Source organism: Lygodium microphyllum, chromosome 18, assembly GCF_053477565.2.
Source record: "Lygodium microphyllum isolate KBCC chromosome 18, Lygodium_microphyllum_v1.1.10, whole genome shotgun sequence".
NCBI classification, from domain to species: domain Eukaryota; kingdom Viridiplantae; phylum Streptophyta; class Polypodiopsida; order Schizaeales; family Lygodiaceae; genus Lygodium; species Lygodium microphyllum.
In genome coordinates, this window is record NC_141152.1 from 47,728,672 (window position 1) to 47,741,064 (window position 12,393).

At 39.5% G+C, this 12,393-nt stretch overlaps 1 protein-coding gene across 1 annotated transcript; it reads left to right on the plus strand.

Annotated features, from left to right (window-relative positions):
* The first annotated feature begins 937 nt into the window (after positions 1-937).
* LOC148020849 (putative LRR receptor-like serine/threonine-protein kinase At1g06840) lies at positions 938-11,857 on the plus strand. The gene is made up of 21 exons (XM_087698641.1): positions 938-1,117; positions 1,421-1,597; positions 1,724-1,871; positions 1,961-2,032; positions 2,196-2,267; positions 2,350-2,493; positions 2,593-2,664; positions 2,809-2,880; positions 2,985-3,059; positions 3,138-3,206; positions 3,286-3,351; positions 3,460-3,531; positions 3,632-3,721; positions 3,822-3,902; positions 3,998-4,512; positions 5,225-5,398; positions 6,580-6,875; positions 8,592-8,643; positions 9,536-9,801; positions 10,474-10,608; positions 10,875-11,857. Exons 2-21 carry the CDS (start codon positions 1,441-1,443, stop codon positions 11,244-11,246), a joined length of 3,000 nt encoding a protein of 999 aa, XP_087554767.1. The 5' UTR covers positions 938-1,117; positions 1,421-1,440; the 3' UTR covers positions 11,247-11,857.
* The last annotated feature ends 536 nt before the right edge of the window (positions 11,858-12,393 follow it).

Here is a 12,393-nt window from a genome sequence, read left to right on the forward strand (position 1 = left end):
GACTCTTTGGGCACTGTCCATTAGCTTTATTTCTATTTTGTGCTAAAGCAAACTCAAAAGCTAAAAGCTTGCTATTTTGTAATTTGGGCTATTATTTGAGCTTGATGATTAATACATAAAATACATGCTTTGTGGAGCGCTCACACAAGGCATAGGGGGAGATTGCACCCAATTGGTCTCTTGTTCATGTCGTGCATGCTTTTTACCTTGAGTTTTGTGCAAAAAGTAGAGTTCTTTTGTTCTTGGGGTTTGTCAACGGAAATGTATATTTATTTATGTACCTTGAGTTGCTCCCAATGAAGAAGTTCCTCTTCTAGATCTTGCTCTCATTTTCATGATAATATAAATAGACTTTTTGAGTCTTTTAAGGGTGTGTATCCCTACTCATCATTTTAGCAAACACCTTTGGATGTTTAGTATTATCATTGCTTCTCAAGGAGATAACTTAGTGTTATACATTCTTTTTGTGAAAGGAGGATAGTACAATATGCTTTCGCATAAAAAAAGAGAGGATAGTGTAAAGACAAATAGCTGTGAGAGAACAACTCAATGGCTTATCCATGTTTTTGCACCACTCAAGAAAGCCTCTTGGCATAGGTTAAATGGATTAAACTTCCAATGAAGAGCCAATGTTTAATGAAGAGTCACCATGTGACTGGACCATTTTAATAGCATATGGCTAAGAAGTCATACTTGGCTTCAAATGATATCTTTAAAAAACAGTATCAAAGGCTGATTTGATCAAAACCTTGATGAAGTCTATAGATGGATCATGGAATGAGATCATGGAATCTAGATGCACTGTGGGACATAGAAATAGATATGAATAATTAGGGGGGAAGAACAAGAGACACGAATGACCGGAGCTTCCAAAGCGCTTAACTTTACGTAGATCTCCCGCCAATCTTTAATTATGCTGTTCCTCCTCCCTTTTTTTCTTGTGTGTTCTTTCAAGAAAAATGATGGCGCAGTGGTGGCCAAGCATTCTCTCTCTCTCTCTCTCTCTCTCTCTCTCTCTCTCTCTCGTGCGCGTTCTTTGGGGATTCAGGGGAGGACCAACTGAGGCGCAAAAAGACAAGACCCAAAACCCACAAACAGGAATATCGGCAAGCCTTTAGTGAGTGTCTGTTGGATTGTTTCCAAAGATCAGGTTTCGGTTGCCGATGGCGATGGTGGTAGTAAAATTATGATTTTGGGGCAAACTAAACCTTGCACTCCACGACGACCGTGTTACATTCTTGGCTGCAGGATGCTTTCTGCGTAATAATTATGAGAGGCGCTTTGTTCAATTGGTGGGCTTGCGGCTGTGTGAAGCTTTGATTGAGAGAGAGAGAGAGAGAGAGAGAGAGAGAGAGAGAGAGAGAGGGAGAGAAAGAGACCAGAGGAATAGAGAGCAGTCTCATAAATGAGAACCTCACAGAATCCGGACTGGAACAAGCAATGGATATGGCTGATTTGTCCCAGAGCAGAAGACACAGAAGAGGAGAAGGAAAGGCCATCATCCATAGCAGCACAGGCAGTAACATACCACTCTGCCTAAGCTTCCTGATTCTTGTGGCACTTCCTGCTACACAGGCTGCTACCCATCCAGGGGATGGTAATTATATGCCCCCCAGCAAGTGTTTTTGCCTTTTATTTGGCTTGAAGCCCCTTTGAACAAGTGCCCATTCCTTAGTGCTGTCTCTCAAAAGGAGCAATGTCTCTGTGATTGATGTGTTCACAGTGGCTGCACTCAATGCCTTCCTGCATGCTACAAGAGATCAGTTTGGCAAGCTGCAGAACTGGCAAGGACAGGATCCTTGTGGTGATCAATGGGAAGGTGTATTTTGCAGCCCTGGCATTGACGGAGGAGCCAGCCGTGTCACAGAGCTGTATGTTTTGCTCCACCCTCATCTGTGTACATCCATTTTCTTGTACAAGCAAGCTCACTGCAGGATTGCACTCTGTTGTTGCCTTCCAGCCGCCTACTTAACAATAACTTAACTGGCCAACTTGCTCCTGAGCTAGGAAACTTGGACAGTCTCCAAATACTGTAAGTGTATTACAATTTGCATCAAACTTTATGCCCATCAAGATTACAACTGCATATTGAAACATCACAGGAAGTGTTCCCTACTACTACCAGTGGTGACAATCCTCCAAGTCAGCATGCAAGACTAATACATTCAACTGTCTCTCTGTTAATAATAACACAGAGATGTCATGTGGAATCAGTTTACAGGGAGCATACCTAAAGAATTGGGAAACTTGAAACAGCTGAACCTGCTGTAAGTGCATATAACTTCCAAAGTGAGTTAGGCATTCAATTACCAAAAGTTATATGCCTGATCCTCTCCTTGGTTTTCTCAGGCTGCTAAATGGAAACAACCTCACAGGTGCAATTCCAGAAGAACTTGGATTCCTTACTCTATTAGATCGCTTTCAGATAGATATGAATCAAATATCAGGATCCATTCCTACAACATTTGCAAATCTTAATAGCATCAAGCACTTGTAAGATATACGCCAAATTCTGCACCCTTGAAAAACTGGTTAAATGCAAAAATGTAACGTTTTACTCTCTTCTGATTGAAAACAATAACAAACACGCAGGCACATGAATAACAACTCTCTGAGTGGAAGCATCCCTAAAGAACTCGGAAACCTTCCCAAATTGGTACATCTGTAAGTGCACAGTACATGTACCAAAAATTTGAAGGCTTGATCTGTGCTGAAACAATGACGGCTTGATCCATGTATATAGTATAGAGACACACTAATGTAAGATTACTTAGCTACTAAAACTTGTACTAATCCACTAATTTACAGACTTGTTGATACCAACAATCTGGATGGTCTCATACCCTACCAACTTGCAAACATCTCAACTTTGCAAATTTTGTAAGGAGTTATGCATTCTTTGAAAAGTAAAAGCAGGCAACACAACTGAATAATTGCAAGTATCATTCATGCCGCACTTCTGTGACATAATCCTTTGGTCACAGACAATTAGACAACAATCCGTTTACAAGTGCAACCATTCCAGAGGAATTCAGTAGCATGTTCAACCTCACAAAACTGTAAGTTGTGGCAGTTAAGAATGCCAATTTAATGTGCAAAAAAAATACCAATATAGTAATGCATATGCCTTACTGCAGGAGCATGAGAAACTGTAACCTTCGAGGAACAATCCCTGACCTAAGCAGACTGTCGTATCTGGATTATCTGTAAGTGTGCTCCACTGATCCTACAGAATGTAATAGCAATAAAAGGTGGCTTGACATGTTTGTTTGAAATAAAAAACAGAGATCTGAGTCAAAATCAGCTGGAAGGAGAGATACCATCAAAGATGCCACAAAATATAACCACTATGTAAGATTTAAAAGCCATGTTTGCCTTACAATGAATAATGTACCACTAAAGTGCTTTTGCAGAGTGTTAAAGGTCTGATGCTTGCATGTTGATGGCTTATACATGTAGTGATCTATCTTACAATCTGCTGAACGGTAGTATACCAGATAGCTTTGGAACTCTTTCAGGACTACAACTTCTGTAAGTTCAGTCCAAGGAACTGCCAGTAACCATGTCTCCTTCAATACATCTTTGTCTCATCTACAACTGTCTATAACTGGAAGTTTTGAATGTCGGTCAGGGCACTTAGAAGCAACAATCTGTCAGGCCCTATTCCACAGAGTTTTGGCACAGCAGCAGTGTTCACATCTTCCAACAATGAAATTTTGCTGTAAGCATGCTAGCATTCCCCATTCTGTCACATATAAGCATATTAGAAGAGCAGGATTCACTGCAATTGGAACATCAGTAATTTGCAACCTTTTCTGCAGGGATTTTCAAAACAACTCACTCTCGTCTATTCCAGCAAACTTGACAAACGCAGTGAACTTTCACCCAAACTTGCTTGTGTGGTAATTGCAACTATACAGTTGATGTAGCTCGCTATGAAAGTTTTGATCACCCAGTTTTCATCAGAATATTTCCTCTCTATTGTGGCATCTTACAGGTTACATGGCAATCACAAAATCTGCAACAGCAGCGATACTTTGATCCACAGACTCTGCAAGGTCCACCATGACTTGTTCTTCCCTGAAAACAGAGTTGGGGACAACAACTATGGTCCAACTTGTGACCCAATGACTTGTTCGCCTGGGGAGGAGCCCATTCCAGCAGTGTTTTACAGTCAAGGCTTGTGCAGGTGTGCCATGCCCATACTGGTGGGATATAGATTGAAAAGCCCCAGCTTCTCATTCTTCACACCCTTCATACACGGATATGAGGAATGGATTGCTGGAGGACTGTCCCTTGCACCAAATCAAGTCTATCTGAATTCTTTTGCCAAAGAGCCAGGGCCTCGGTTCACTACCCTTCTCAAGATTTTCCCACCTGCTGATGGACCTCGAATCTTCAGTGAGCAGGAGGTATTGAGAATTTTTGCAATCTTTAGTGGCTGGAAACTTCCTCCGAATGACTTTTATGGGCCTCAAGAGCTCTTGTTCTTCAACTACACCTTGTACCAAGGTACGGCACCCTAATGTTCTTCAAATAGCTGTTGATTACCACGGTTTTTGTAACCATAAAGTAATTATGCTCAAACGCTCAGATCTGACCCCTACTCTATTCCCAAGATGAGGTTGCCTAGTTTTGTTTCCATGTGCCACTTGGGAGTAGCATACAGTTCCTTCCATTTGGCCTGTCCTAAATGGCAAATCACATCCCATACATTTTTTCAAAGTTCTGAAATTGTGTGTTCTCAGCACCCCCTCAAGGTTGTCCACTCTGTAAGTGGAGATTGTTTATTAGTAATTTCTAGCCCTGATTCTTTCACTGCACGATCTGGTCTGAGTGTTTGTTTCCACTCAAGGGGAGCAAAGTTTGTTTAATATTGTGCCTAGCTAATAGTTGTTAGTACATATTGTCTGTCTAAGCTTTCACCATGGATGTACGGTATAATGTTGCAGTATAGAATTTATGACACATCATTATCTTGTCAGATCTGTGCTATTTGCTATATGCCTGATCGAAATTTCCCTGCATAGTAGCTTTAAGTGCATTCTTTTTTCCTTCTTCCTCCCGTTACCCAAACCTCTGTTCATATCCTAGGAGTTTCTTTGAACCTTAAATATTATAATTTTCCAGCAGATTGACATATTTGTTGGATTGACAACACAAGCCGATCCACACATGCCTTACATTTCAAACTGTATGAAACGGGTTTCTCCACAATGTGCAGGTGACCTCCATGCTCTCAGTTCCTATCAACAGAACTGGCGATTGATAGTGACGGTACTGCTAAGCTGCATTGTGGGCACAACAGCCATTGTTGCAGGGTTCCTGTTCTTGGTGCTGAGAAGCCACCAGCACATCAAAATGAAAGCACGAAGGTCCATCAAAAGGAAGCTATTGGGTATGAAAAACATGAGGTCTTCTCTGCATTTGTATGTTAAATCTGTGTTTACATATGTACAGCACCCCAATTGAGCTCTTGAGGTATTCACCCTATTGCGACATGAGTTATTTATGTCTGCAACCAAGATGCTAATGTGCATGTGCACTTGGGTCTCAAGGTCTTGATGGCTTTAAGGCATTACATTATTTTGAGACCAGGTACTAATCGATGCACAGAATGCACTCTGGATGAGTTCTACGTGCTGTGACTTATTTAGAACAACAGCTGAGTACTGACCAAGGCAAATCTTCAGCTCCTGATGGATTCAACTTATTGAGATGTTTTGAGAACAAAGCTACATTACTGCACACCTTGAGCGCTTGATGGATTCAACACATTGTGAAACTCAACATAAAGCAATATACTGACCAGTGAACACCAGCTTGGGCTTCAAACCTTAGCATGGGCAAGCTCAACAGAAAGCCAATATTGACCAATGAGCACCAGCATAGATTTCAAACCTTACATGGGAAAAGTTGAATATTAATCTATTTCTTTCATACCTTCCATATGGCATAGCAACTCAATGATATGACTTACAACAAATTATGTTGCGTGGTTCCCTAACCAGCTTCTGGATTGGATCTTCTTATAGCTTTGCTTATCAGAAAGCTATCAAGATGCTACCTTTTGAGGCACTTTATAGATCAGGAATGCATTCTCACACAACTTTATACCTTGTGGAGCACTTTATGAACGCACTACTTGCTTGGATGTTCAGATCCTACTATTAGGATAGAAACCTCAAATGCAGATGCTTGAGGATATGAATAATCACAAGAAGTTTTCGACATGTTCCGATATGGGCAAAGGGGCTCTTATTTCCCTTATTTTTCCCTGTAGTCTTCAACATCATCAGTTTTGGGGGCCAGCAGTCCCCCGTCCTGAACTGCACATAGTTAGATATGCGGTCCCTCCGTAATAGAAGCTCATGGATGTTGTCATAATTCACAATGTGGGAATTATTGTCGGAATTTGTTTAAAGCAGTTGTTATAATTCACAATGTTGGAATTATAGTCAGAATTTGTTTAGAGCTTCATGTGAATTGGAATGCGGAATCTAACTTCTGAAATGCAGAAGCTTAAGTGAAGTAGATAATGACCCCGCACCAGTCTTTTTGTGTGTGTGTGTGGCTCAGGCATGAGCGAGAGCAGCCAGAGGATGCTGAAGGTGGCGGGGGTGAAGGACTTCCGGTTCGAGGAGCTGGCGGCGGCGACCAAGGGCTTCAGCGAGGAGATGCAGGTGGGGCAAGGCGGGTACGGGAAGGTGTACCGGGGGGTGCTGGCGGACGGGAAGAGGGTGGCCATCAAGAGGGCGAAGCAGGGTTCCCGGCAGGGCCAGGAGGAGTTCCACACCGAGATCGAGCTGCTGTCTCGCGTCCACCACCGCAACCTCGTCTCTCTCATCGGCTACTGCATCGACAACGACGAGCAGGTTCTCTCTCTCTCTCTCTCTCAGGACATTTGAATCAATGAAAATATTCACAATGTCTTCCCACAGAGTCTTTACATTCTACGTCCACTCTAATTTCTCCCCTTGTGAGAGAGCTCTCTTCCCTTGTTTTTCTTTATAACCTTCAACCCCATGAGCGTCTCTTGTGAGAGATAGGCCTAGGCCCTAGGGCTCTCTTCCCTTGGTTTTCTTTATAACGCTCAACACCATGAGTGTGTCCTTGTTTGGGAGGCACCGCATACTTAACTAGGTTGTAGTTTTGGGGACAGGGCACCGCAACCCAACTAGGCATGCGGGACCTCCTCAGTAGAAGTTCATGATGTTATCATAATTCTTAATGTGAGAATTATAGTGGGGAATTTGTCCGAAACGTCTTGTACTTCTAGCTAACCAAGAGAACTCAAAGACTAGTAGAAAACAACACATGGAGTCGAAAGGCTACCAAAAATATAGGGTTGCACAATCACAAAAGGGGAATCTCAAAAAGAGCACAATTGGGGTAGTGCAAATGATATCCATCCACAAAGTAACCACCTCTTTAAGGATCACACCAACAGAAATTATGGAACTAACTTGCCTCAATAACAATCCTCGAACATAACCCCCACCTCCCTCTCCCTCTCCCTCTCCCTTCCTCCCTCCCTCCCTCCCTCCCTCCCTCCCTCCCTCTCTCTCTCTCTCTCTCTCTCTCTCTCTCTCTCTCTCATGTTGATACCAAGCTCACACTTTAACCTTAGCAATACTGTTGTTTGTAAAAGGAAAATGTAATATGACCAAATGGCTTACAAACCTTAGAATAAGCTCCAATCCCTTAAGATTGAAGGTAAAAATATTTACTCTTGAATGCTCACTTTGCAATTCACAAAATTGCCCACTCATAATTTGAAGACAAAACATGTCCCATTAGGCAAAGTTACCAATCTTTATTATCTCATGATAAGTATTGTTTATCGGTCCATTCATTCCCCACAACCATTTAACACATGCTTGTCATGTAGTACTTTCAAATATAAGCCTTCAAGTTTAGTGAAGATATGCCAACAAGTGGCAACTCAATCAATAAGATAGGTGTGTGATGAATGGGAGGTTAAGGGTTCAAAAAACATGCAAATGAGCAACTCTGTAAAGCCTTACTCTTAGGGCTATAGAGATTGGGATGAAATCAAATCACAAATAATTCTTAATCATTGCATTAAAAGAAAAGTTTTGTGAAGAGATGTTCTACTCATAAAATCGATTATTTGACTAAATTAGGTCTTAGTGGAAGCAAGGGTGAACAAAGTCCTACCAACTCCTCCCAAGCCTTTTTCTCTTGTCCCCATAGTACTTCTCTTACCCCTTTTTCTCTTGTCCCCTTAAAATTAAAGGACAATTGAAAACAAATCACGTTGACAATTTTAACGTGATGTTAGTAGTTAGAAGTTAAATGAAAATCATCTTTAAATGTATGAATATCTGTAATAAGTCATATTACAAATTTATTTGTTTATCATAATGTGGTGTGATGACTTATGAGTTGGTAGTTGAAGTTATTATTTTTCTTATGTGACCAAATATTTGAAACATAATCAACTTGTGACTTGCAGCTTCCATGTTATAATTGTGATAAAACATTCATTTTGATGGCCAAGTAGTTAGTATTTTACTATTTACTTGCTTCTACACATTAACTTACTAATTTGTACAACTGTCTTGTAGATGCTTGTATATGAATACATGCCTAATGGCACCTTAAAGGACCATCTTTCAGGTGACTTTCCTACCTCTATGTTTCTCTCATGTGCTACCATGTGTTTCTTCTTATCAGACTTAGAAATGGATTACTAACTCCTCTATTCCATTTTCTTGTTAATATCAAACAATTGCACTTGAACAAACTAGGATATAATTCATGTCTAAGAAATCTAAATCTTCAACTTTCTCTTTGCTCATTAACTCAATGAATTAATTAGTTCAATTGAGTAGATGACAAACATTGTGTAGTGGTTGCTAAGGCTAATGCTTTTACACCATGACACTTTGAATTCTAAGGTACAATAAAGCTCATTGAAGCACTCTTATCATACCTAAATGATATACTAGGCAATGTTACAATAGCTTTTAGGAAATACTACAATAGATTTTTAGTTCCTATCATTTTTTAATTCTAGGATTCATAATTAAGTTGGATTTGATGGTTCTATTATTGGCAAAAGTACATCCTAAATAAGCCTTGAGATAGTAAGTTTTACATAGATTGGTGTTGGCATTCACCATGGCCATTGTTTCTATGACAATCAAAAGTCCTTTAGGCATCAAAATGTTTCTTTTAAGGGAGCTAGAGTTCCTTCTTAACTCTCTTTCTATCTTTACAATGGATGAAATACTTTGGAATCTTCTCAAAAGCCTTCCTTTTCTACTTTAGATTATGCTTGAAAGAGACTAGTTGTTGGTCTTCTTAAAATCATGTATGCTTGTCATGTTTACTTCATGAAGCATCATTGTGGACTAAATCAACTTATGCAATGCTTTTCTCTTGAATTTCAAAAGGGTGCATTTTCTTGTAATGGGCTTTATCAATTCGCCATGATTACAACTCTTCCTTTCTATCTTTTCTTATAGTGGGCCTTAATTAAGTTGTTGTTTCTTATGTTGCTTGATAGGCCATGGTTGCTCCTCTTCTTCAAAAAGGATAATGGACTTTGCTGCAAGGTTGCGAGTGGCCATCGGAGCTGCAAGGGGTATCCACTACCTTCACACAGAGGCTAACCCTCCAATCTTCCATCGTGACATAAAGGCCTCCAACATTTTGTTGGACTCTCATGGGAATGCTCGAGTGGCTGACTTTGGCCTCTCCAAGCTTGCTCCTGCTCCTGATATTGAAGGCTCTGCACCTGGCCATGTCTCCACAGTGGTCAAAGGCACTCCGGTATGGTCCATGACACATGCCATTAAGCAAAAATAAAACTAAACATAACCCAACCCAAGTGCTTTTGGATTAGTCATCATTTCATCTAAGTGCAAGATAGATTTTATGTTCAACGCTAGCCATCAAACTAGTTTATACCTCCTTACATGTTCTTATGTGATAGCCCTTGCTCATATATTCCTATGTTTTAGTCATTATCATGGTAGGAGGATGCAATTCTTCTATGAGAGGATCCTTGGGACCTTACCTAGTATATAGATCATACTTGGCCTCTTTATCCAACCATTACAAGATATAATTACAAAAAGTACAAAAAAGGGACCTTAGAGATGTTGAGAACCCAATGCAATTATATATACTCACTAGACTATAGTACCTCTTGTAAATAGAGTATCCATGTGCTAGTATGTAGGGCAAGGGAACCTTTCATTCAAGGTAGATGGAGTTGATTGAGTAGTGTCTCTATAAATGTTTGGCTGCCATATCAACAAAATCAAGGAATAACTTGTGGGAAGATTACCAAAGCCTTTAAATCTAACTACCCTTCCTCATGAATGTGACTTTTGTAATACTAACATCAACATTTAGAATTTGAGGGTAGTATATGATTGTTAGCTTAGTTATGGAACCATAAAAAATGATTCTTCTCACATTGTATATTTTGTTTGGTAGGGATATCTTGATCCTGAGTACTTCTTGACACATAAGCTAACAGACAAAAGTGATGTCTATAGCTTTGGTGTTGTGTTGTTGGAGATTATCACTAGCATGCAGCCAATTGCAAATGGGAAAAACATTGTTAGAGAGGTAACACAAGTCAAGTGTAACCAAAACAAAATTTCCATGCTTATTGTGAGAGTCATTATTTAAGTAAGATAGATTTTTTTCAAATAAACGAAGAGGTTTGTGATTAAGAAAATTCATGATTTAGACAATGATAAGCCTTTCCCATAGAGAGAGAACATATGTGAGATCATAATATTGTGTAATGTGTAATTGGGCTCTCTTTACATTGCACAAGGTATGCATCGAGGATTAACAAAGGGCTTGTTTTCAAATCACATATGTTGCAGGTGAAGTATGCATATGACACTGGGATGCTCCTAAATGTGGTGGATGCTCAAATGGGGCCATACCCGGTAGAGGCACTTGCACCCCTTGTGAGGTTGGCCTTAGCTTGCTGCAAAGATGACACTGCTAGTCGACCTTCCATGAGTGATGTGGTTCGTGATCTTGAGAGCATTTGGCAATCTGTACCTTGGCTAGACTCAAGCACTACCACTCCTGATGAGTCTATTGCTAGCTCAAAAAGCACATATAGTAAAGGATCCTCCCACAAATCTACGTCTAACAAAAACCCTTACTTCTCATGTGATGATGATGATGACGATGCAAGCCATCTCAACTTTAGCCAAAATATGCAAACCAAAGTGGACCCTCGATGAGGCTTGCACTCAGATGATGCATTATAGCCCCATATAACATAATGCACACCAATAGACTTATCCTTGATCATACTCAACAAGCTTAGAGTTATTCATGCAATCTTGTTGACTAGTGCTCCTTTATACTTACATGGCTTTTTTACATCATTGATATTTCACATGTATCTTTAGATATAGGTCACCCTTGCTTGGGTTACATTTTTGCTATCTATCCCACTATTCAACATAAGTATTTGCTATACTTTTTTTACTTCACTAAATTCAAACTAACTAGCTCCTCATATTTTTTATTACTTGAATAGACAAGAGGAATGCAAATGGTGAAGTTCAATCTATAGCCATTTGACCATGCCTTTTGATATTTTCAAACACAATAAAGGAATACCAATGGTAGTGTTCACTTTGCAATACTTCAACATGCCCAACATCCATGATGTATAGTTCAAAGCTACATATTTGTGAAATTCAAGCATTTTAATAGCCTTGTAATGGTAAATCTACCTATATCACCACTTCTTTGCAAAAGAAATCCAAAATGACCAATTGTACATCAAATGTAAAGTCTTGCCAAGTTAAATCCATTCGTTTTTATGATATTAAAAAAGGGAAAATATTTAATATTCACCAATGTTCTTATACATGTTGAGGCATCAGACTTACTAATGGCATGGTTTTCAATGTGTCGAAAATGTCAATTTGGTTTCTTTGGTAAGAATGAGGTGGAAAGGGTTACAATTAAGGATTAAATCATGGAAGGGTTTAAGACGAAATCATCCAAAAATGGTTGTATACATTTTTCATACAATGAAAACACTCTTGTTGCTCATGAATATTTGGAAATGTTAGTAAAGGTTTGCAAAATCAACAAATGTAAGCATGCAAGATATGGAAACCATAGAAACAATCTAAGCAATAAAAAATGTCATAAAATGTAATTGTGATGATTTTTAATCCCTTCCTCATTGGAACTACATTTATTTCAAACATATACATGCCTCAAAAACTTAATTTTTGGGAACCCTTCTAAATTTTGAGAAGTGAAACCATTAGATATGGATTCTAAGGGATCATTATATGTTTGAAGCTTTTCTTAATTATAGTAATGTGACCATTATTTTGGTAATACCAACAATCATCATGAACACAA